Source organism: Pongo abelii, chromosome 1 (assembly GCF_028885655.2).
Source record: "Pongo abelii isolate AG06213 chromosome 1, NHGRI_mPonAbe1-v2.0_pri, whole genome shotgun sequence".
Lineage (NCBI taxonomy): Eukaryota > Metazoa > Chordata > Mammalia > Primates > Hominidae > Pongo > Pongo abelii.
Window position 1 is genome coordinate 218,093,167 of NC_071985.2, and position 25,502 is coordinate 218,118,668.

Sequence of the window (25,502 nt, forward strand, 5' to 3'; positions counted from 1 at the left end):
TTCACTGCTCTCCTGCATTTTCCAAAGCCTCAGCTCAAATGCTATCTTTTGGAAAGACTCTCCTGAGCACCTCGGTCAGAGTGAGAATGTGGTCTCTACAGCCATCCAACATTCACCTGATTTTTGCACAGTGGTTGAGATTTCTGGCATCAAGGGGACCTGGGGCTGAATCCAAAGCCCACCACCCACGAACTCTGTATACCTGGAAGCGTGACTTGATCCCTCTAAGTTTCCTTATGTGTAAAAGACAGAGTAGAGAATGTGACCTCTCTATATCTATGTTTCCTTATGGATAAAACAGGAATTATAGTAGAACAAAGTACATAGAAATGTTCTGAGGATGAAATAAAATTGAGTAAGATGATTATATTAAGCACCTAGCATGGTGCTTGGCACACAATAAGGAATCAATACACACTGAGTATTCTATTAGCGTCTCCTATGTGTTTGTCTGTCACTCACACAGGGGACCTCTGAGGCTCCAGTCACTAAGTCTTATCACCAAGCACTCAGCACAAGGCCCTACACATAACAGATATTTTTTAAACTGAATAATCAGCAAATTTACTTCTCCCAGGAATGTCTGTATCTCAAGATACAAACTCCTTTTTTTTTTCCCCGAAGGCAGGGTCTCACTCACCCAAGCTGGGGCACAGTGGCATGATCATAGCTCACTGCAGCCCTGACCTCTGCTGTCACCACAGGCTCAGGTGATCTTCCCACCTCAGTCTCCCCAGTAGCTGGGACTACAGGTATGCACCACCACACCCGGCTAATTTTTGTATTTTTTGTAGAGGCGAGGTTTCCCCATATTGCCTAGGCTGGTCTCAAAACTCCTGGGCTCAAGCAATTCTCCCATCTCACCCTCCCAAAATGCTGGAATTACAGGCATGAGCCACTACACCCAGTCTCAAGGTACAAACTCTTAATGAGAGTTGAGGCCAGGAGTTCCCAATCAGCCTGCACAATACAGGGGAACCCTGTCTCTACAAAAAGTTAAAAAATCAGCCAGGTATGGGTGCACATGCCTGTAGTTCCAGCTACTTGAGAGGCTGAGGCTGGAGGATCACCTGAGCCCAGGAGTTGGAGGCTGAAGTGAGCTGACTGCACCACCGCACTCTAGCCTGGGTGACAGAGACCCTCTCTTTAAAAAATGAGAGAGAGAGAGCTGAAACTCAGCCTGTGCTCAGGAATGTGTAGATGAATAAATGAAAGAAAATACTTTTTTTCCTTTTTATATAGAAATATACAGCGAAGGGGGAAAATATTATTTGAGCAAGGAATTTTTTTACTCTAGGAACTCACCTATCTTACAGCCTTGAGTGAGACACCCAGAATTAAGATGTATGAGACCACTCAGTCATACACCCACAAAATGCTGCATGGTGTAGTCTTATTAAAAAGCAAACAGTTGTTACTGACAGAAAAGGTGCCAACTAGTATGTGAATTAACTGAACCCTCAAGCAGAAGAATCCCTGTCTCCTTACCTGGTTGTTAAGTTCTTTAAGGGTAAGAACCATACCCAGACAGCTTTACACTGCTCCCAAATCTTGGCAAAGTGCTGTTGCACAGGCCAGGCTGAAATGTGTTTGACCTATACCCTACGCAACTCCTTTTATAGCTCCTTCTTCTAAACCTATGTATTCCCAGTTTTTTACAGAAATATCCAAGAAATTCAGGATGCTACATAAGGGGAGCTAGGAAGATAAAGGAGACACCACAAAATACAAAATTGGTTAAGAAATGATTAAAGAAAGAAACCTAACACCAACAGAATGCCTGGCAAGTGAAACAAAGTTAAGTCCCAGGCTGGTGAGTTAGCAGCCTAAAGACCTACAGCCATCTGGGCCAGGCGCAGTGGATCACTTGAGGTCAGGAGTTCAAGACCAGCCTGACCAACATGGTGAAACCCCATCTCTACTAAAAATGTAAAAATTAGCCGGGCGTGGTGGTAGGCGCCTGTAATCCCAGCTACTCGGGAGGCCGGGGCTGGAGAATGACTTGAACCCAGGAGACAGAGGTTGCAGTGAGCCAAGATCACGCCACTGCACTTTGGCCTGGGTGACAGAGCAAGACTCTGTCTCAAAAAAAAAAAAAAGAAAAAAGAAAAAAGTACAGCCATCTGAACGGATGCTTGAGCCTCCCCTTCTCCCGTGTCAGGTAAAGATGTTGGAGGGGAGACCAAGAAATAAAAGACAGAGACGTCACCTGAGTCAACAAAGGCTTTCACAGGATGTCCATTCACTTTGCAGTTAATATAAAGCATCACTACTTGGCCAAAACTTTCCGGAGCCTCTTCCATAGCTATTGTCATGTTTTCCTCAATGTTCTGTTGCCTGTAACAGAACAAGACCAGGGACACTGAAAGCATTAATTCCATGGAGAGAAATTAGTTTCAAAGTCATAATATTAAAAAACAGATTTGTACATATCTTTTGCCCCAAGCACAGCAGCCGAGTCATAGAAAAATTGGTGCTATATGGGGCAAGAGATCATTTCCTAAGAGGCAGTAAGATAAACAGCTGGCAGAAAATCTAAAGGCATAAAAATTACCCTATGTAAGACACTGAGCTGCCTTTATATGCTCAGAAATAAGAAACTGGAGAGCAAGGGTTACAACCGCATTTTTCTGGCAGAATGTTAGAATTTCGGGAATGTTCCAATTTTAACTGAGGATTTACTGGGTATCTGAATACATTTCCTAAGCCCAGAACATTACAAAAAGTTCACAAACAGAAAACACAAATATTTCAACTTCTTGTGCTGCACCTGCTGCTTCATCTCCAGGGCTGGGTTTTCTAACCTGTACACTAAGGATAATTGTTACCTAGGTTGCCAAGAGGTACAAAGCATCTAGTATACAGTGCTCATATAACAGCTTATGCTACAAAAAAATTGCATCCATCGCTTAAAACTACATGTGTTTCATAGTTCATTTGATCCATGAAATAATTTGTTTAAAAATTCAACATGCTGGCCACGCACGGTGGCTCATGCCTGTAATCCCAACACTTTGGGAGGCCAAAGCAGGTGGATCACCGGGGGTCAGGAGTTCAAGACCAGTCTGGCCAACATGGTGAAACCCCATCTCTACTAATAATAGAAAAACTAGCCGGGTGTGGTGGCATTCACCTGTAATCCCAGCTACTCAGGAGGCTGAGGCAGTAGAATTGCTTGAACCCGCGAGGCGGAGGTTGCAGTGAGCTGAGATCGCACCACTATACTCCAGCCTGGGAGACAGAGTGAGACACCAAAAAAAAAAAAAAAAAAAAAAAAAAAAAATCAACATGCCAGGTGCAGTGGCTCACACCTGTAGTCCCAGCACTTTCTTTGGAAGGCCAAAATAGGTGGATCCCTTGAGCTCAGGAGTTTGAGATCAGGAGTTTCAGACCAGCCTGGGCAACATGGTGAAACCCTATCTCTCCCCAGCAAAAGGAAGGAAAAGAAAACAAAAAAATCAACACAACTCTAATTCTTACATGAGAAAAGCAACAAAAAGGAGTTCTTGCTTACTCCAACATCTCATGTTTATTCCCAGTTTCTTTCTACTACCTTAAAACAGCATGAATCAATCTCCTTTTAAAAACATTATCAAATACTACCAACATTAATGGAAACTAGGTCAGTGGCTGGGCAACTTACCTGAAGACTGAGACACTAACAGAACAGGTTCTAAGATTCGGGATAACCTACACTGTAAATCCAGGGTTGGTAAATCATAGCCTGCTGTTTAGGCAAAAAAAGTTTTATGGGAACACAGTGATACAGTGCATTTACATATTGTCCTACTGTCTATGGCTGCTTTCACATGGCAGCAGCGGAGTTGAACATGAGCAACACAGATTGTATGGTCTGCAAAGACTAAAATATTTACTATCTGCCCATTTATAGAAAGTCCACTAAGGCCTGGCACAGCGGCTCATGCCTATAATACCAGCACTTTGGGAGGCCAAGGCAGGAGGATCACTTGAGGCCAGGAGTTTGACACCAGCCTGGGCAACACAGTGAGACCCTATCACTATAATTAGCTGGGCATGGTAGCACAAGCCTGTAGTCCCAGCTATTCAGGAGACTGAGGCAAGAGATTGCTTGGTCCTGGGAGGCTGAGGCTGCAGTGAGCTAGGATGGCACCACTGCACTCCAGCCTAGATGACAGAGCAAGACACTTTTTTTTTTTTTTGCCCTGTTTTATGGTGCTGACCCTGTCTCTTCAACAAACAAACAAACAAAAAATAAACCTCACGCCAAGCGTGGTGGCTCACACCCATAATCCAAGCACTCTGGGAGCTGGACAGATCACTCAAGCCCAGGACTTCAAGACACGACTGGGCAACACGGTGAAACCTCGTCTCTACAAAATACAAGAAAAATTAGCCAGGTATGGTGGTGTGCCTATAGACCCAGCTACTCAGGAGGCTGATGGGGGAGGATCACTTGAGCCTAAGAAGTTGAGGCTATGAGCCATGATCGTGCCACCACACTCCAGCCTAAACGTCGGAGGCCCTGTCTCAAAATAAATAAACAAAAAAAACTCTGCTGACTCCTGCTGTAACTACAGTTTCTGTTCTTTTCATAATAATAATCTAGCTCAAGTGAACCGATGGCTTTATCAGTCATTTTGCAACAGAATTTAAACTCAGAAAGTCAAAGGCACCTTCCTTTAGGCAAATATGAAAACTATCGAACCTCAGTGTTCACATACCCTGTGTAATCACTGGTGTAGCAAGCCAAATGAAACTTTAATAGACATTTTATATAATTACACAGGTTTTATGCTATTGCACATTATTAAACATAGAAATAACCTAAAATTAATTGTATACTTCATCTTGCATGGACTCCAACCCAAAGGAGTTTCAACAAAAAATCCTCTGCAATAACACCAGCTACTTTGGCTTTTCTGGGGTCCATATGTAGAGAGTCTCTTCAGAGGTACAAGGTTTTCACCTTTCAAAGAATGGATGCGGCCAGACACAGTGGCTCACACCTGTAATTCCAGCCCTTTGGGAGGACGAGGAGGGTGGATCACCTGAGGTCAGGAGTTTGAGAACAGCCTGGCCAAGATGGTGAAACTCCATCTTTACTAAAAATACCAAAATAGCCGGGTGTGGTGGTGCATGCCTGTAATCCCAGCTACTCAGAAGGCTGAGGCAGGAGAATTGCTTGAACTTGGGAGGTGGAGGCTGCAATGAGCCGAGATGGGGCCACTGCACTCAGGCCTGGGCGACAGAGCAAGACTCCGTCTTAGGCCTGGGGTGGGGAAGAGAATAGATGTGTCACCCTATTTCCTTCACTCAAGCCCTAGAAAGAAACATGAGCCATATGGACACTCTCTATTTCACTTCTATTCTTATTTATTTTTTTGAGACGGAGTTTCGTAATGACTTATGGCTGTCAATTAATTCTAGTGTACAATTATATTGCTTTTTTTTTTCCTAAGATGGGGGTCTCACTCTCTTGCCCAGGTTGGAATGCAGTGGTACAATCATAGCTTACTGCAGCCTCCAACTACTGGGCTCAAGTGATCTTCCTGCCTCAGCCTCCTGAGTAGCTGGGACTGCAGGTGCATGCCACCACACCTGGCTTATTTATTTTATTTTTTGTAAAGACAGAGTCTCACTTTGCTGCCCAGGCTGATCTCAAACTCCTGGCTTCAAGCAAAGTGTTGGGATTACAGGCAGGAGCCACCAGGACTAGCCTGTATTTCTGATTTCAAATTTAGTAAGAAGAGTAAGAGGCAGGACATAGTGCTCACACTTGTAATCCCAGCACTTTGAGAGGCTGAGGTAGGAGATCAATTGAGGTCAGGAGTTTGAGACTAGCCTGGCCAACATGGCGAAACGCTGTCTCAAAAAAAAGAAAAAATTAAAAAGAAAAAAGAAGAAGAAGGAAGGGCTATGTGCAGTGGCTCATGCCTATAATCCTAGCACTTTGGGAGGCCGAGGCACATGGATTGCATGAGCTCAGGAGTTCAAGACCAGCCTGCGCAACACAGTGAAATCCTGTCTCTACAAAAAATGAAAAAATTAGCTGGGCGTGATGGCAGATGCCTGTATTCCCAGCTATTTGGGAGGCTAAGGTGAGAACACCTCAGTCTCGGGGAGGTCCAGGCTGCAATCAACTGTGATTGTGCCACTGCACTCCAGCCTGGGTGACAGAGTGAGACCTTGTCTCAAAAAAAAAAAAAAAAAAAAAAAAAAGATAAAAAGAATAAGAAGTTTAAAAAAGCATGATTTGATTTCTAAGTTGATAGTGTAATACAATGACCAAGTTAGGCTTCATTTAAATAACTGAAACCGAAATGATGACACGGTCCCTAAAAGGCTAAGTAGTCTAAGCGTAGTAAGTATTGTTGCTGTTATCTTCTTCTTCGTTATACTAAGTTCTTCACAATTAGCAACAAAAACTGACTTGAGGCAGGAAAAGCAGCTGTCCTTTTTTTCAGAGAACGACTGAACAGAATCTTGCTTGTGACTATCAGTGTGACTGAGGCCGGAACAGCGCCACTGTCCTTGCTTGAGCTCCATGCCTGACAATTCTGATTCATCAGATTTGGGAGAAGAGCCCAAGCATCTGCATTTTTAAAAGCTTCTCATGTGATTTTACTATAGCCCCAGGTGAGAACCACTGCATTACAGAAACTGAGAGCTGGAAACATGTCCAGCATTCAGTTTATCCACTGAGGCCAGTACAAGAAATGCAGCAGGAAAACAGACTTAGGACTACCAATGTTCCATTGGCGCAGAGCCCTCTCTAATCCAATCATATTTAAGCCCTGGATTTAATCAGGACTTATACAATATGTCTAAAGAAAGAGAGTCAAATCAGCCCATGTAATATGCAACCAGCCTTGTGGTGTCACCAGATGGTAGTTTCTGCTCAGTCCGGGGGTCATTTATCTAGAGCTGTGTTATGATGCTCTGTCTGCTAGTCAGGGAGTCTTCCTTAAAATTTTACAAAGAAAGTCATTAAACTAAGCACCTATATCTTTGTCATGTCGAATCGAAATGCATAGAAAATGAAAGAGGAGAGACTAACCTAAAAGACTGAGGTTACTATCTCAACTGCACAACAGAAGCTACCTCTAAGCAGATGCCCAACTAATGTCAGATAACCTGCAGTTTGGGAAATCTGAAGTCTCTAAGTCTTGTTCTTTAGATGAACAGGTCATTACCTTATATCTTCTTCTATCTTTGCCTGAGCTTCAAGGTCAAAGGGATCAGCAGAAAACAGACGAATCCTTTCTTGCTCTCTCCGGGCTCGGTCCTGCTGCTGCTCCACCAGGACTCTAGAAAATTTCTCTACAAAAATAAGGGAGAAAAATCTTAAATACCACTATATTTTCAACCTTTATCAGTACTTTTCCACACCAAACAATTTCTCAAACTACAACTGCAAGAGATGCAGAGAGGATGCCTAAAGCTTATTTGAAATGAGCAATTACATTTACTTTCTATTCTCTGAGTCAAGGCTATTTCATCATTTAAATTCAGTGTAAAGAAAGTATTTGTGGCTGGGTGTGGTAGCTCATGCCTATAATCTCGACACTTTGGGAGGCTGAGGTAGGAGGACCGTTTGAGCCTAGGAGCTCGAGACGAGCCTCAGCAACATAGCAAGACCTTGTCTCTACAAAAAATATAAAAATTAGTTGGGCGTGGTGGTGCGTGCCTGTAGTCCCAACTACTGTTGGATGGGGGTTCAAGGGTGGGGAGATGGCCTGAGCCCAGGAGGTCGAGGCTGCAGTGAGCTGTGATCGCACCACACACTCCAGCCTGGGTGACATGGTGAGACCCTGTTTTTTGTTTTTTGTTTTTTTTTTAAAGTATTTGCAAAAATCTTTTATAAGAAATTATCTATCATATTGTTTCTACTCAGAGGTAATGACTTTCCAATTTAAAATGGTGGGGACTGACCATGTGGCAGATGAATGTCCCCACTCCTCCCTTCCCCATTGTTCTCATTATCCTATTACCTAGAAACAAAATACAGCATTATATAACCTCCTTTTCCTCTTCTAGTTTCATTTCCTTTATAACATGCCCTGCCTTAAGCCAGATAAATTAAGTATAAACTATTTTTAGTCTACCTATATTTTGTGTGTGTTCTGATGAATAGGCAGGAAAATTAGTAGAGAAAACACTGCTTGCTATAAGATGTATGTTACAACAAGAACCTATTTTGCAATTTCTTTCTTTTTTTTTTGAGATGGAGTTTCGCTCTTGTTGCCCAGGCTGGGGTGCAATGGTGCAATCTTGGCTCACTACAACCTCCACCTCCCGGGTTCAAGTGATTCTCCTGCCTCAGCCACCCAAGTAGCTGGGATTACAGGTGCCTGCCACCATGTCCAGCTATTTTTTGTATTTTTAGTAGAGATGGGGTTTCACCACGTTGGCCAGGCTGGTCTTGAACTCCTGACCTCAGGTGATCCACTGCGCCCGGCCTATTTTGCAATTTCTTAAATGGTGGTACATTTAAGTGTGCAAACTTAAATGCCCCATCATCACTGTCTTTGGTGATTAGATATGCTGATATAAGAGATTAAAAGGTATTATGACAATGGTTATCTGAACTACTAATGCACACAATACAGATGGATCTAAAAAGCATTAAGTTGAGTGAAAAGCCTAACATGAGCTGGGAGTGATGGCTCACGCCTGTAATCTCAGTAATTTGGGAGGCCGAGATGGGTGGATCACGGGGTCAGGAGTTTGAGACCAGCCTGGCCAATATGGTGAAACCCGATCTCTACTAATAATACAAAAATTAGCCAGGTGTGGTGGTGCACGCCTGTAGTCCCAGCTACTTGGGACACTGATCATGCCACTACACTCCAGCCTGGCGAAAGAGCAAGACTCCGTCTCAAAAAATAAAAATAAAAAAAAAAATCAGTACCTAGGTTATGTGCTGCCAAAAACAATGAGGAAAACAAAAAGTAAACCGAGGGGGGTGGCCTAGATGGATTTCACTTCTAAAACTCTATTGCTGTTTCCAATTAACTCAGCTTTTGACTTTAGCACTAATTTACCTCTCACAGAGAGAAAACTGGTATGTTCAATAAATCATGTGACACAGTGTTGCTTGAGTCTCTTCACATTTGCTATGACACAGCTTCTTCGCCTCAGGCCAGCCTAACAGCCTTCCAAATTTATAAGCTTACCAAGGTCTCCACTGAGCAGAGCTTCTGCCAGGGGTGGATTGCGTTCCTTCAGCAAGGACAGCTCATGGGGGTTGGCCAGCAACATATCTCGGAGCAAGGCTGGATTGTCCAAGCCCTGAGGAGATGAAGTTATTTCTCCAGGAGATGAGTGGGACTGCTGTGTTCCTGGTGGCTGGCGCTGCCGGGGACTTGATGTGCCAGGCACAGCTATACTACTGAAATCTATTCGGGGTAAGTCTGTTGGGGAAAATCAATTCAGTTTACTCAAATTACTCTACAAAAACAAGCACTTGAAGGAAACAGCAGAACACTTGCTCATACATGGTACGTGACAGCAGCAAAGGTAACTGTAGACTTTAACCTTGTTCTTTCTCATGCTGACTCTGAATATAAAGCCTGCAGGCTGATAGTGAATTGATAGAAGAAGAAAAATAGGGGGAAGGTGATGGTAGTAAGCCCAAATTTTTAGCTTATAAAATATCTCACAATAGACATCAGGTTTTTAATTTATGTTTTTAAATAATTAAAGTGGCCAGGCATGGTGGCTCACACCTGTAATCCCAGCACTTTGGGAGGTCAAGGTGGCTGGATCACCTGAGGTCAGAAGTTCAAGACCAGCCTGGTCAACATGGTGAAACTCCGTCTCTACTAAATATACAAAAATTAGCCGGGCGTGGTCACGGTTGCCTGTAATCCCACCTACTCAGGAGGCTGAGGCAGGAGAATCACCTGAACCCAGGAGGTGGAGGTTGCAGTGAGCCGAGATGGTGCCATTGCACTCCAGCCCAGGCAACAAGGGCGAAACTTTGTCTCAAAAAAAAAAAAAAAAAAATTAAAGCTAGTTTCAATAAATATAATTGCATAAGTCTGGATGTTGTTCTTGAGAAAAATCCTACTCTGGTCTGACATATGGTTCAAACAGCCTTGGCGCTTGGATTAAAGAATTTTTTTTTTTTTTGAGACGGAGTCTTGCCTTGTTGCCCAGACTGGAGTGCAATGGCACGATCTTGCCTCACTGCAACCTCTGCCTCCTAGGTTCAAGTGATTCACCTGCCTCAGCCTCCCGAGTAGCTGGGATTACAGGCGTGTGCCACTACGCCCAGCTAATTTTTTGTATTTTTAGTAGAGATGGGATTTCACCATATTGGCCAGGCTGGTCTCGAAATCCTGACCTCAGGTGATCCACCCACCTCGGCCTCCCAGAGTGCTGGGATTATAAATGTGAGCCACTGCGCCCGGCCGGATCAAAGGATATTATATATGTCAAGTGAGCAGCATAAATATTAGATGCTAAATTCTGCAAGTCAGTGCTATAAACGTATTGGCTCAGGGAAGTTCTTAATAGTTCTCCGAATTTATACTTTAATCTGTGCATCTCTGCTAACTCTTCTCATGCCCTTGGGGAGCTAAAAAGTGTCATCATTTTATAGAAAAGAAAGAAGAAAAGGGACTCGCATAGGTTCTCAGTGCTGAGTACACCAAAAGCTACCACAGTTTAGAAGCTACAACTCCCAGGTTCTATATGCCAAGCGGAACTGACCTTACTAAAATGAAAGGAAGATAAAACGGAATTTTAATCCTTACACAACGGACTCACATATTGTATGACCCCATTTATATGAAATGTCCCAAACAGGTAAATACATAGAGACAGAAAGTAGACTTGTAGTTGTCTAGGTTGCGGAGCCTAGGGGGAAATGAGAAATGACTATAAATGGGTACAGGTTTTCTTTTTAAGGTAATGAAAATATGCTAAAATGGACTGTGGTGATGGTTACACAACTCATGAATATAGTAAAAAAAATCATTTAAATGCATGAATTGCATCTCAATAAAACTGTTATTTAAAAAAGAAAATTGAAGAAGAGAAAAGTAAACAAGGACAGCCAGAATGAGGGGCTAGGCCTGAGTCAACTGACATTCCTTCAGCTCCAAAAAATATATCTGATGGTCAAACTTGTCTGAACAACTGAATACTTTTCTTAAAGATAATTGTGCTTAATGTTATAAATGACAGTACACTAAGCAATTCCACAGTGATCGGAATTACAGCACAATCCTTGCACTATTAAGGATTTTATATAAACTAAAAAATCAAAAAACAAACAAACTTGTCTCAAGTCTGGGACTATCCTGAAGCCTTTTTGGACCTCAGATAGAAAAAGAGAATGCTTAAACTCATGATGTAACATTTCTACCCTTTAGCAGGGGTTCAACTAGCCACTTTCTTCAACTCCCAACCAAGGAAATGGTGAAGTGAAGAGGATGATCTCTGTGAAGTAGTAAATCTATACCAGCCAGAAAAACATATATGGGTGGGCCCTCTTTGCAGGTCAAGAAATTTTATCTCCACTCCTGTTATACATTATCTTGAGAGTCCATTCACTTCAGAATAATTCTCAAAAACATGTTTACTTAATAGACCAGATCACTCCCGCCCCAACCTGTTGGCTCTCTTGTCCATAAGCAACAATACAGAGGAGAAAAAAAAAAAGAATTCCGGAATTAACAATCTCATCAAATTAACCAAAGGAAGATGTGGTTTTTACTGATTGTCACAGTTGTTTAAATACGTTTAACTTCTTCAGAAAGAAGTTTTAACTTCTTTCTAAAGTTTAACTGTGGCCCCAAGGGACTAATGTCTTCCAGATCTGGTGGAGCTGGTCCTTGATGGTCTCAGTAAGCTCCAGTTTCAGGCTGAATGGAAACACTGTGGTTAAAACTGCAGTCAGTCTGTCATCACCCAGACTCTGCCAGCATCTGTCACCATAAACTTTAAAACTCGTGACCTACAGGCTAAACACTATTTAAGAAAATCTATCTGAATATGGCAGTGAATGGAAAAAAACCACACATTTCACCAAGCTGTTTCACATTAAGACCTTATAAACATTTTGTGGATCATGAGCCACTTCAAGTATCTGAACAAAGCTATGACCTTCTCTCTATCCAGTGCACACACACGTTCACATCCACACAATTCTGCATATTATTTCAGTGACATAGAACCTACTAAATCCCAATGCACAGATTTCAGACTATAAACATCTATTATAAAAGGAGCATCAAAGATAGATAAACGTTTCTTTGTATGTGATTCACACAGCTGGTGGGAAAGAACCACAACTTGGTGGTCAAGCTGCTTAATGTTTATCAAGTTCAGCATAATGGAAAAAGCATCAAATTTTAATTCCTGTGCCCTCACATAATAGCTATGTAACTTTAAAGACAGCATTTAAAATCTGAGCTTCATAATTATAAATTATTATGCAAATTAGTATGAAATCCCCCCACAACCAAGTTATGAGATCATGTGAAATGCAGCTCCAAGTGCCTGGCTGGCTATAAAATGCTCCAGAAAGGCTGGCCACTGAAGGACAGACACAAAGTAGCAAAATCATAGGCTTATGTATTCTTTCAAGTCCTTCCCAAGGATAAAGATTACTGTATAATTATCACTGATAACAGAAGCTAACATTTATTGAGGGCTTGCTATGTGCTAAGATTTTACATGCATTAGCCTCACGTCAGCTTTAGGAGTTGGGGTTAATTATGGCACCTATCTTATAGAAGAGGAAACCAATTTAGAGACGTTAAAATACTTGTTCAAGGTTACATGGCAGGGAAAAGGCAGAGTCAGGATCTGTATTCTGTAGTCTGAATCCAAAGCAAATCCAAAACTCTGAGGCGCTATGCTCTGCTACCTGCTGATGGTTGTGCTGGGGGATGCTCAACCACCAGATGTCTTACTTGGGAACTGCACTGGAGGTCGAGGGTCTGCATTCTCCTTCTGTCGTAAAATCACAACGTCCCCATCTTTCAAGCCATAAGAAGCCAATGATCTGTGGTTGTCTGTGAGAGGTCTTTCAGCATAGACGATCTACAACAAGAAAAGATATACAACAGTATAAAGCACTGAGAAGTAACAAAGCGCAAAGCAGAAGGACCAGTTTTCCCCTGAATCAGATGTCACACTTCTTTCAAACCCTCCAGTGGACTCCCACCACATCCAGAACAAAACCCACAGTCCTTCCCGTCACCTACCAGGACCAAACAATGTGGCCCCTGGCTCTCCTGACTTGCCTTTCACTATGACTGCTGTTCCTCAAACAACAGGGATCAACTTCCCCTTCAGGGCTGTTTCTCTTGTTTTCTCTACCTGAGGAATGTTCTTTTTCCACTCATTTTTTTCCTTTTACGTCTCTGATCAAACATTACTCTTTAGAGTTCTTCCCTAATGTTATTTAAAAGGTACTGTCAACTAACACAATATATATTTACTTATTGTCCTTTCTGCTCCATTAAATGTAAACTATTTGAGGACAAAGACTTTGTTTCATTCACGAGATCATAAATGCTTAGAACAGGGCCCGTTATATAACTGATGCTCAAATATTTGTTGAACTAAAGAATGAATGAATTTATGGAAATGGATATAATTTTAGATTTAATTTTTAGCAGGGAGGAAAAGGGAATGATTTATTCTGGGTATGCTAACTAACTACAGTACTATTAAATAAAGTGTGCACTTTGAAATAATCTTGTACACTGGCAAAAGGGTCCCAAATACCATCCTTCCTGCACTGCATTCTTCCTTCTCTTCTACCATCCCCAAAGTTTTATCACTCTGGGCCGGGCACGCTGGCTCACGCCTGTAATCCCAGCACTTTGGGAGGCCAAGGCGGGTGGATCATGAGGTCAGGGGTTCAAGAACAGCCTGGCCAACATGGTGAAACTCCGTCTCTACTAAAAAGACAAAAATTAGCCCAGTGTGGTGGCACGTGCCTGTAATCCCAGCTACTCCAGAGGCTGTGGCAGGAGAATTGCTTAAACCTGGGAGGCGAAGGTTGCAGGGCTGAGATCGCACCACTGCACTCTAGCCTGGGCAGGCAAGATTCCATCTTGGTGGGGTGGGGGGAGGGGGGAGACTGGAAAATAAAGTGAAACTAAGAAAATAACAACTAAACACAAGTGGAAAAAAGAATTAGGAATGTACTACTAATAAAAAATAATATTTTATGATGTGTAATCAAACTGAAGAAAACCTGAGAGCACAAATAGATGAAATAATGTGTTGCAGGTAGAAAGAACAAAGGTACACTATAATTTTATCATGAAAAAACATAAAATCTGCCCTGCATTATTACATACTCCAGAAAGGCATTCAGAATAAACTCAGGCTTTGAAAGGTTTTCCTCCTAATGATTTTTCACCAGGCCACATGCGAACTGAGGAACATGAGTTCTATCCTTGCCAGTAACTCCCTGAGAGGGGCATGACACTCAGCAAGTCCAGGCCTCACCCTTCCCATGTGTCAAGCAAGCAGGTGGGCTAGATCATCATTACAGCTGTCCCTTCCAGTTCTCTCCGCTAACATTATCATTCTATGTTTTCTTACAGCTTTCATAGTAAGGTTACCTGAAATAAAAACTGAAAACACAGCATTTAAACTGGAAAAAAAGTCATTATGCCATATCTGCTCTCAGAATTTATAGACATGAGGAACAGAACAGGAAAATGAGTTCCTACCAAAATCAAATTCTTCTGAATATGAGCAAATTTGTAGGCCTAATTATATAAGTTTTATGCATAACTTGAAAAAAATACTATTAAGTTCTTAATGCTCAACTCGCCGAGTTAAAACACATTTCAGATCTGGTATGATGGCTCATGCCTGTAATCCTAGCACTTGGGGAGGCTGAGGTGGGAGCGTCGCTTAACCCATTTAGGCCAGAGGTTGCAAATTTTTTTTTGTGAAAAAATCATACCTTAGCAATGACCTTGAGCGGCAGGATATAACTCCCAGAAGCTTAGCGCTCCATTGGAACGCTAAGCACAAATGGGTTAAGCCCTGGAGTTTGAGACCAGCCTGGGCAACATAGTGAGACTGCATATCTAAAAAAAAAAAAAAAATTTTTAATAGCCAGCCATGGTAGCATGTGACTGTAGTCTCAGCTACTTAGGAGTCTGAGGCAGGAGGATTGCTTGAGCCCAGGAGGTCCAGGCTGTAGTGAGCTGCGGTTGCACCACTGCACTCCAGCCTGGGGCAACAGAGTAAGACCCTGTCTCTTAAAAAACAAAAACAAAAAAAGAACCACATTTCAATAGACTGCAACTGTCACTCCCATCATCCCATTCACACACCCTTATTTAAACACAAATTTCACAGTAAAAGCACATCAGCATCAACACAGATTTTCGGCAAAACAACTGAGAGTCATATTATAACTTGTGAGACTGCCTGGAAAAAACACATAACCCAGAAGTGATGAGCGTCACAGGTTGAGGTGTGCAACAAGAAAAAAGAGGCATGCCAAGAGAAATGGCAGGTAGGCAGGCTCTTACAGCATAGCATCAACACTGCGAAGCCACTGTCAACAATCTACTCTTTAATTTTCCAGTTTCAGAGATTCAACTATCAGTATATTTAGAGATACATGAACAGTCTCCTGGGAGCAGAGGCACATTTTAACGGTATTTATTTATTTATTTTTTTTGAGATGGAGTCTCGCTCTGTCGCCCAGGCTGGGGTGCAGTGGTGGGATCTCAGCTCACTGCAAGCTCCGCCTCCCGGGTTCTCCTGCCTCAGCCTCCTGAGTAGCTGGGACTACAGGCACTGCCACCACGACCAGCTAATTTTTTTTTTTTGTATTTTTTGTAGAGACGGGGTTTCACCGCGTTAGCCAGTATGGTCTCGATCTCCTAACCTTGTGATCCGCCCGCCTTGGCCTCCCAAAGTGCTGGGATTACAGACGTGAGTCACTGCACCCAGCCACTAACTGTATTTATAAGAGAAAATTTATTTATTTACAAGGAGGAATCAAACTCAGGAGAATCAAAATGATCCTATGCAGGCCGGGTGCCGTGGCTCATGCCTTAATTCCAAAACTTTGGGAGGATGAAGTAGGAAGATCATTTGAGGCCAGGAATGCAAAGCCAGCCTGGGCAATACAGCAAGAACCCACCTCTAAAATACTACTACTACTACTAATAATAATAATAATTAGCCAGACATGGTAGCATATGCCTGTAGTCTCAACTATTTGGGAGACTGAAGCAGGAGGATCACCTGAGCCCAGGAGTTCGAGGTTGCAGTGAGTTATGATTGTACCACTGCACTCCAGCCTGGGCAACAGAATAAGATCTTGTCTCTTAAAAAAAAAAAAAAAAAAAAAAGAAGAAGAAGAAAACTGCAATTGCAACTGTCTGATTTCAAAGCCCATTATTCGGGTAGTATCATATACAGCTTTCCTAAACATAACCCCAAAGTGGCCTGGTGAATTAGCTGGGTGATTTTAACAAGTACTAAGCCATCCATTGCCACTAAGAGACTCTATCCACCAGGAGGATCAAAATACTGTCCACTGCTCAAAGCATCCCCATGTCCTGGACATGAAGAAACACCACCAAATGCCCGCTCTGACTCCCACTTCACAGATGCCATACTTCACTCCATCACTGCTTGGTTGCCACAATATTTCCTCAGCAGACAATATCATTTTTTAAAGGAACGCAGCATGATCTAACAATAAAAATGTAAAATCTAGATAACCACCACATTGAGCATGTCTATGAAATATGAAATGTTGCTTCAGTGCCAATTTCCTGGAAACACTAGACTGAAGAACCTGGGTGAGGAGCACACGTTCCTCACACTGACGAAGCAGCAGCTGTGCTCCATTTTAGTCTAAGGACATAAATGAGATCAACTAAAGCTTAGCTAAAATTGTAATTGCCACAAAGAACTGATTTCTTTTTGTTTAAATAGGCTTAAGAGTCCAAGAAAGACAATTATTTTGCAGCAAAAGTCCCAAAATAAATCCATGTGATCTTCCAACCGAACATTCAGTATCTATTAGACATGGCTTCAAATCTCTACCAATCAAAACAAAAGGCGATCTGCTGCCGGCATTCTCGATCTTTCCACCATTCATGTTACCCAACTCAACAGCTACAAAGCCCAAAATTCAAGTTTTGCCAGTTATAAGAACATACAACAAGAAAATGTATATAGCTATGAGTCTTAATCAGCAAAACTGGCACAACTGCTGGTACTTACTCCAGAGGAGGCACCCCAGAGACTGAATTATAATCTTAATCAACATTTAACAATAGACTAATTAATAAAACTCCAGAACTTTTAAGCATGAGGTCAGGTGTTTTCTGGTCTCTGAATGAGAGCCTTCTATTAACAAAAAGCTTAACAATAAATTTCTAGCATTACAGAACATAAACTGGTAGGCCAGGTGCAGTGGCTCACACCTGTAATCCCAACACTCTGGGAGGCAGAGGCGGGAGAACTGCTTGAGGTTAGGAGTTCAAGCCTAGCACTGGCAAGACCTAGTCTCAAAAAAAAAAAAAGTCGCTGCTACCTGGGAGGATCCCTTGACCCCAAGATGTTGAGGATACAGTGAGCTGTGATTGCAACACTGCATTCCAGCCTGGGCGAGAGCGAGATCCCATCTCTAAAACATAAAGAATAAAGATAAAATAAGGACCATAAACCGGCCACAAAACACTTGGAATTACATCTGAGTGGCTTCATAATAGTATTACCATTAATCAAATACCCAATATCTACCAAGTTATCTACATATACTACCCCATGTAATAGCCAATTTGACTTGTATAATCTAAATTTACTAAAAACCTTTCAAAGACTTTATGCCTTTGATGTGGCAACTGCATATCTAAGAATTCATCCTGAGAAAACAGAAATGGAGGCTACAGTCTTAAGTATGTGGATGTTCATGGCATGTTACTTATAACTGCTTCCAATTTTCCCCAGTATTATGCTCAACAAAAGGGAGACTGCTAAATAAATTACAACACATCTATATGATGGTATATTATGTAGCCTTTAAAATTATCAATTTGGGGCCAGGTGCAGTGGCTCATGCCTGTAATCCCAGCACTTTGGGAGGCCAAGGCAGGCGGATCATCTGAGGTCAGGAGTTTGAGACCAGCCTGGCCAACATAGTGAAACCCCCATCTCTAAAGCAAATAAAAAAATTAGTCAGATGTGGTAGCATACACCTGTAGTCCCAGCTACTTACGAGGCTGAGGTGGGAGGATCACTTGAGCCCAGGAGATTGAGGCTACATACAGTGTGACCCCTGAGTGCACTACTGCCTAGGTGACAGAGCAAGACCCTGTCTCAAAAAAACAAACACATAGACGATAAAATAGTGGTTTACAAACCACAAATCATGCTGTGTGCATTTCCAAGATCATACAATTACTGCTATTATTTGCCTTTCATTTGAGGGTCCTTATATGTTGTGCCTACTTTTTCCATATGCCATCTACAGAGGTAAATTATCATGATGTTTCAAAAATATGAAGACATTAATTTAAAGTGAAGCTAAGTTCTGATAACTGTTTGAAGTTCACCCAGGCAAGTCTGCATCAAAGCATCAAACAGAGCCATGACTGGCTTCCAAGCCCACACTTCTATTAAGAGACCAAACACGCCCAGCTTTAATCACATGTACAAGTAGAGATGGCTTGTTCTAAATTTGTTATCACTGCATTATAACTACTATAACTGCATTATAACTACTATAATCAGACTGTTAAAAATTAACATCTTTTCCAACTATATGCTTATGCGCAATTGACACTCAGGTGAAAGACTGAATTCTAAACCAGTGATCACCAATGTAGGGCAGCCATGCAAGACAATTCCTTAAGGGTGGAGGAAGAAACTGAAAATATTAGAATTTTCATTTCCATTTATTTTAGTTCGTCCTTCCTTAAGTTCCATTTTGTGTATGTACAATGTTACTTTATAGATAATGTATTATATATGCATATAATGCACGTTATGTGTATTATATGCACATGTGGCCATATATAATGCATACAACGTATCAGTTCATGTATATAATGTATTATATACATAACAGGAGCATAATCTGAAACATTTTACTGATAGGGATACATGAATGAAAGTTTGGACACCAGTGGTGTGGACACATAGTGGCAGGAAAAAATAGCCAGGAACATAAAAATATATATATTTCCTTGAAGAAATGGAGTCAGAAATGAGAGGTGAAGGAATGGGAATGGAGAAGGTAAACAAGAGGAGGAGTTAAACAGTCTAGGAAAGGAAGGGAAGATGAGTAATATAAGAGAACCCTGGGAGGTAATGGGGGGGGACACTCAAGTAAGTAAACATGATATATTTATGGGTAAAAACTATAATGATGTTTACTATTATGATTTGATGACAGGAAATGACTCAAGTGTCTAGGGTGGATCCTGTTCCTGCCTGATGGGCAAACAAGTGAAAGACAACCGACCACCAGACACCTTAAAATAGATACTGTGTTGTCAGGTTACAATGGAGCCAACAGAACAGACTGGAAAAACAAGAGCTGTTTATGGCTATCTAATACAGGCTTAACACCAGTTGGAGCCCAAGTTTCTATATGCTAATTTTGCTTGGGAAGGAAGTAAATGCCGATACATTGACGTAATGAACAAGAAATAATTTGGAGTTAGCCTACGTTCAATTACTAAGGTATTCCTAACTTTCCCAACTGGCAGAGGGCAATGTCTGGCTGACCACACAATAAATCGTCTTTTGTGATGGCTGTAACAAGAAATTTAAGTCAATTAAAGGGGGTGTCAGGTATACCTTTGACTTAAATTTCTTGTTTCAGCCATCACAAAAAGCGTAGGAATGGAAACAACCTCAACCTGTCTTTTCCCAAGCCCTAACAACAAAACCAATTTACATTTTAATTTCTTATTTTCCCTACCAGCCGGTGATCATAACCAGGGTAATATAACAGCTAGAGGAAAAAACAACTGAAAAAGCCACTATCGGGCTGGGCACGGTGGCTCACACCTGTAATCCCAGCACTTTGGGAGGCCGAGGCGGGCAGATCACGAGGTCAGATCGAGACCATCCTGGCTAACACGGTGAAACCCCTTCCTTCTCTACTAAAAATACAAAAAATTAGTCGGGCGCGGTGGCGGGCGCCTTTAGTCCCAGCTACTCGGGAGGCTGAGGCAGGAGAATGGCGTGAACCCGGGAGGCGGAGCTTGCAGTGAGCCGAGATCGCGCCACTGCACTCCAGCCTGAGCGACAGAGAGAGGCTCCGTCTCAAAAAAAAAAAAAAAAAAAAAAAAGAAAAAAAGAAAAGAAAAAGCCACTATCAAAAATTGAAGAGTTGTCCGGGCACGGTGGCTCACACCTGTAATCCCAGTATTTTGGGAGGCCGAGGCGGGCAGATCACTTGAGGTCAGGAGTTTGAAATCAGCCTGGCCAACATGGTGAAACCCCGTCTCTACTAAAAAAAAAAATACAAAAATTAGCCGGGCGTGGTGGCGCGTGCCCGTAGTCCCAGCAACTCAGGAGGCTGAGGCAGGAGAATCGCTTGAACCCGGGAGGCTGGGGTTGCAGTGAGCCGAGATCGCACCACTGCACTCCAGCATGGGCAACAGAGCAAGACTCCGTCTCAAAAACAAAAACAAAAAAAGAAAAAAAAAAAAATTGAAGAGTTGATTTTCTCTATTTAAACAGTCTTTTCCTAGTTCTCCACATGAGGCATTCACTGACAGAACTGGTTCCTGAGCTTTTGTGGATTAACTTTTTAAATTCTTTCTGAACAGCTTTATGCCAAGGTTCTAAAGTTCACATTGTGTAAAGGAATCATACTTCTGAACAAAGTATTGACACGTGTTTACCATAAGACAGCAGAACAAGCTGTAGTTGGGCAATCGTTTTGTAAACTATTTCATAACTGCAGTAGAAAATCAAGATTTACTTGATGGAGCCTTGGGAGACCTCTATAATTTTCTTAATGTTTAGACTATTTCCTCCAGGCTAAATTTATTAAGTCATGATCTAAGTGTTTTAGTGTAAAGTTTACAGCGTTATTGTCACCAATTCTGCTTGATAAAGACTAGGGGCAGCCCCAAAGCATTTTGAGAATTACTTTGCTTAGTTAAAATATGAGAGGCTGAACTTCTTTCCAGCAAGCTGAGTAGGGAAATGAAACCACCAAACAACACTGATACTAGGCCGTTTCCAAGCAAATATCCTTTTAAAGGATTGAGCTTTGAACTGACCCAAACTCTGAACTGTGACCTGAAAGAAAAAGGGCCTTCTAGCTTACTACCAGGGTAGAACCGAAAGAAACAAACAGCTTGAGTTGAACCAATAGGTACTGTTTTTCAAAAGAATTTAACCAGAAACGCATGTGGTGGGTAAAGAGCATTTCCAAAGACCCCAAAATGAGGCAGTGCAAGTCTTAAACTTTTTCTTTCACCGGAAGTGCAAATCTGTGCATTTAAAGGTAAACTGCGTATATTTAAGCAGAAACCCTCTCTAAAAAAAAAAAAAAAAAAAGCAGAGAAACATCTATCTACCACAGTGATCCAAACTGGTATTTCTGGTTTGCAGGATGTATGAATCCTAGCAAACCCAGGGCTGCTTCTGAGGTCCACGACGATATCCTACACTCGGGATTAGAAAGAGGAAAGAGCCAAAGAGCCAAAGGTGGGGAGGGTTAGCGCTGCTCAACAGTCCACGCGCCCCTCACGCTGCAGTGGGTGCGTCTGCGGTCAGGTTCTCCGCTCCCTCTCCTCGTACCCCACCCCACGCTCGGGGTGTGTGAGGGCAGCTACCGATGCCAGCTCTCCAGCTCCTTTCCGGATGCGGGGGTGACCTGAGAATGGCTATCCCTGCTCCCCCCAGCCCCCAATTCTTCACCAGTAGCAAAGGGAGGGAGTGGGGCCCCGAGGCGGGGAGGGCTTAGCTCCGGGGCAGGCCCGGCTCGCTGCCCGGCGTACCTGGCTCTCGGCTGCGGGGATGCCAGACTCGAGCTCGCACAGCGCGCGGAAGTTGTGCAGCTCGAAGTCGGCGTCGACCTGGAGGGAAAAGGTCACCTCGGAGAGGTCCCTCCGCACACAGTACACGGTGAGCAGCATGGCCCGGGCCCGACCCGGCTCGGCTCGGCCCGGCCTGGGCGCGGGGCGCAGGGGAAGAGGCGGCGGCGTGGCCTGGCTGGTGCTGCGGGAGGACGGCGCGGGCTGCTCGCTCGCTCGCTCCCTCCCTCACACACGCTCAGTGAGTCACTCCCTCCCGCCCTCACTAGCAAGCACGGCCGCCGCCACCCGCCTGCGAGTCCGTCTGCCTGCCGGCCTGCCTCCCACGGCTGCCGCCAAGCGCGCCGGCCGCCCGGCGCCCCGCCCCGCCGCAACGCGGCTGCCGTAAAGCCCGCCTCGCCTTCCCCGCCTTCGCAGCGCAGCGGGGGGCAGGGCCGGGAAGGGGAGGAAGGAGCCAGGAGAGGATAGGAGGGGGAGGAGTGGGAAGGGGGCGTGGAAGAGGAGAGGGAGGAAGGGCGAGAAAAGGGGAGGGGAGGAAAGGAACGCGGAGAAGGAAATCTCTGCTGACTCTAATGACAGAGGTCTGTGGAGGAGTCCCCAGTCTTATTTATTCACCGAACAGGCATTGATTAAGCGCCTACCATGTGTCGGGCGCTGGCGATGCGGAAATGAATAAAAAGATAAATCCTTCTCCGTAATTCTCAATCTAGTACAGGAGTTAGTAATAAAACATTTTTCGAGGTAGAAATTGAGGCTCCGAGAGAGTAATTCACTTCCTGTCTTAGTGATTTAGGATTGAAACCAAAATCATTACCCTCCCTAGTCTATAGAAGCCAGTTGGCTGTGGCCCACGCCTACCTCCCCAGCCCCTTCTCCCTAGCTCTTCCCACATTCTCTGCCCTCCCAGCCACATAGCTCAGTTCCTCCGAGGCTCCATGCCCCTGTCTTGTAAATAATTTTCTCTCTACTTGGACTGTGTCTGTTTCCTAGCCCTAGCAACTCCTACCACCTAGCGCAGTGCCTTTTTGGGCACAGCTTAGAATCTACTCAATAAATATTTGCTATTTTAATGGCCTGTTTTTAAGGCACATAGCTGATGAGTGGTAGAGGCCCAGAACTAACGTGCGGATGAGTAAGAAAACCAAAACTGAAAGATGAACTTGTAATGGATGCCAGATTAGCATCTTTTCATTTACTCCCACTCCCCGCTCCATGGTAGGGAGCCCTTTTCCATTTTAACAGGAGAGAAGGAGCAAATAAGATGGCTGTGGGTGCAGGTAAGTAGGTAGTAAGTAGGCTGTTGGCAGGAAAGGGAGAATTAGCAGCTGAAGGCTTTTACAAAGAGAAATTAGAGGAGCCGGGCGCAGTGGCTCACGCCTGTAATCCCAGCACTTTGGGAGGCCGAGGCGGGCGGATCACAAGGTCAGGAGTTCGAGACCAGCCTGGCCAATATGGTGAAACCCCGTCTCTACTAAAAATACAAAAATTAGCCGGGCAAACCCTGTCTCTACTAAAAATACAAAAATTATCCGGGCAAACCCTGTCTCTACTAAAAATACAAAAATTATCCGGGCAAACCCTGTCTCTACTAAAAATACAAAAATTAGCCGGGCATGGTGGCGGACACCTATAGTCCCAGCTACTCGGGAGGCTGAGGCAGGAGGATCGCTTGAACCCGGGAGGCGGAGGTCGTAGTGAGCCGAGATCAGGCCACTGCACTCTAGCCTGGGAGACAGAGCAAGACTCTGTCTCAAAAAAAAAAAAAAAAAGAGAAAGTAGAGGCACAGGGGAGTGAGAATGCTTATATCCCCTACCAGCAACAGAAAGCTTGACTATCAGTGGCTTAAACAAACAAGGGTTTATTTTCTCACAGGAGAGAAGGCCTGGAGGTAGCAACAGCATTGGTTGAGTGGCTCACTGAAATCAGGGCCAATACTTCTGTAATTATTTTGACCTTTTCCTGAGGGTTGCAATATATGGCTGGCTGCCTCCACTCCATGCATCATTTTCCTATTCAAGGAAAAAGCTTGCCCAGAAGTCCCTGTGCACATTTTTGCTTACATCTCACTGGACAGAATTGTGTCACATAGATGCGAGAGAGGCTAGGAACGCAAGTATTTAGCTTTGCCTAAAGGACATAAATAGGGAAAAGGGGGGCTGGGAATGGGTATTAGGAAAGACATACACAGTGCCTTCTACAGTGAATGTTTGAAATAACCATTGCAAATTGAAGCAAGTTTAGCTGAGAAATGTTCTAGGATTGCCCAGTGGTGGTATCAAGGAATCAGTTGAGGCTGGAATCATTGATTAATTGTTATATTTGGTTTAGTGGTGCTCAGGTTCCCAGGTCTGGCAGATTTTGTTCTCCAAAGATGACCATGACAGTGCCTCCCATCCTATATGCTCTTCCTACAACGTGACTGTGACAACCCTCCCATTAAGAAGTGGGGTGAATGTCCCTCCCTTTGAATCATGGCTCGGCAGACTAACTCTGGCATAAGTGACATTATGTAATTTCCTTTTTTTTTTTTTTTCAAGACAGGGTCTGGCTCTGTCACCCAGGCTGGAGTGCAGTGGCATGATCATGGCTCACTGCAGCCTCAACGTCCAGGGCTCAAGTGATCCCTCCAGCTCAACCTCCCCAGCAGCTGGAACTACAGGTGTGCACCACCACGTGCAGCTAATTTCTTTTTGGTAGAGATGAGATCTTGCTATGTTGCCCAGGCTTGATTTCATTTTTATTATAATTTTACATTATTTTTAATTTAAAAAATAGGGATGAGTCCTTGCTATGTTGACCAGGCTAATCTCCAAATCCTGGCCTCAAGTGATCCTCCCACCTTGGCCTCCCAAAGTGCTGGGATTACAGATGTGAGCCATCGCACCCAGCCACTTTGTGTGATTTTTAAGGCTAGGTCTTGCCTGTGTCCACCTGGAGCCAGCAGTTCTCACCCAGCATCCAGCAATATATGCCAGACACCAATGGAGGGGACAGAGCAATGGTGGACAGGCTCAGGCTGGGGCTGCTGCTTCTGGCACTGCTCCTACTCATGCAGATTTATTCAAATCAAACTATTGTAATGTTTTCAAGTAACTCCTCCCAGGGTACCTTGTCTGCCCCAAACCCAGCTAATGCCACCACCAAGGCAGTTGGCTGTGCCCTGCAGTCAACTGCCAGTCTCCTCATGGTCTTGCTTTCTCTTCTATATTTCTACTGTTAAGAAACATGTATACTTCGTGTCTTCTAAACCCATTCCAAATGGCATCTAGGAGTCCAGTGTGGCAAGAAAAAAAGCGGGTCTTCATCAAATCTATTAATTTCACACCTTCTTTTACTGATACAGAAAAGGTTGAGAACCTGGCCAGGTGCGGTGGCTCATGCCTGTAATCCCAACACATTGAGAGGTCGAGGCAGGTGGATCACCTGAGGTCAGGAGTTCCAGACCAGCCTGGCCAACATGGTGAAACCCCGTCTCTACTAAAAATACAGAAAACTTACCCAGA

General features: G+C 43.5%; 1 protein-coding gene across 1 annotated transcript in view; it reads right to left on the reverse strand.

The window, feature by feature from the left end:
• The window catches only part of DDI2 (DNA damage inducible 1 homolog 2), a 43,735-nt gene extending 21,380 nt beyond the window's left edge, over window positions 1–22,355 (reverse strand). The window contains exons 1-5 of the mRNA XM_009234925.3: window positions 21,963–22,355; window positions 12,909–13,038; window positions 9,159–9,395; window positions 7,176–7,302; window positions 2,210–2,337 (exon numbers count right to left, since the gene is read on the reverse strand). Of these exons, the coding sequence (XP_009233200.1) occupies window positions 2,210–2,337; window positions 7,176–7,302; window positions 9,159–9,395; window positions 12,909–13,038; window positions 21,963–22,100 (760 nt within the window). The 5' untranslated portion in view covers window positions 22,101–22,355. The remainder of the gene's footprint in view (window positions 1–2,209; window positions 2,338–7,175; window positions 7,303–9,158; window positions 9,396–12,908; window positions 13,039–21,962) is intronic.
• Between the last annotated feature and the right edge of the window lie 3,147 nt (window positions 22,356–25,502).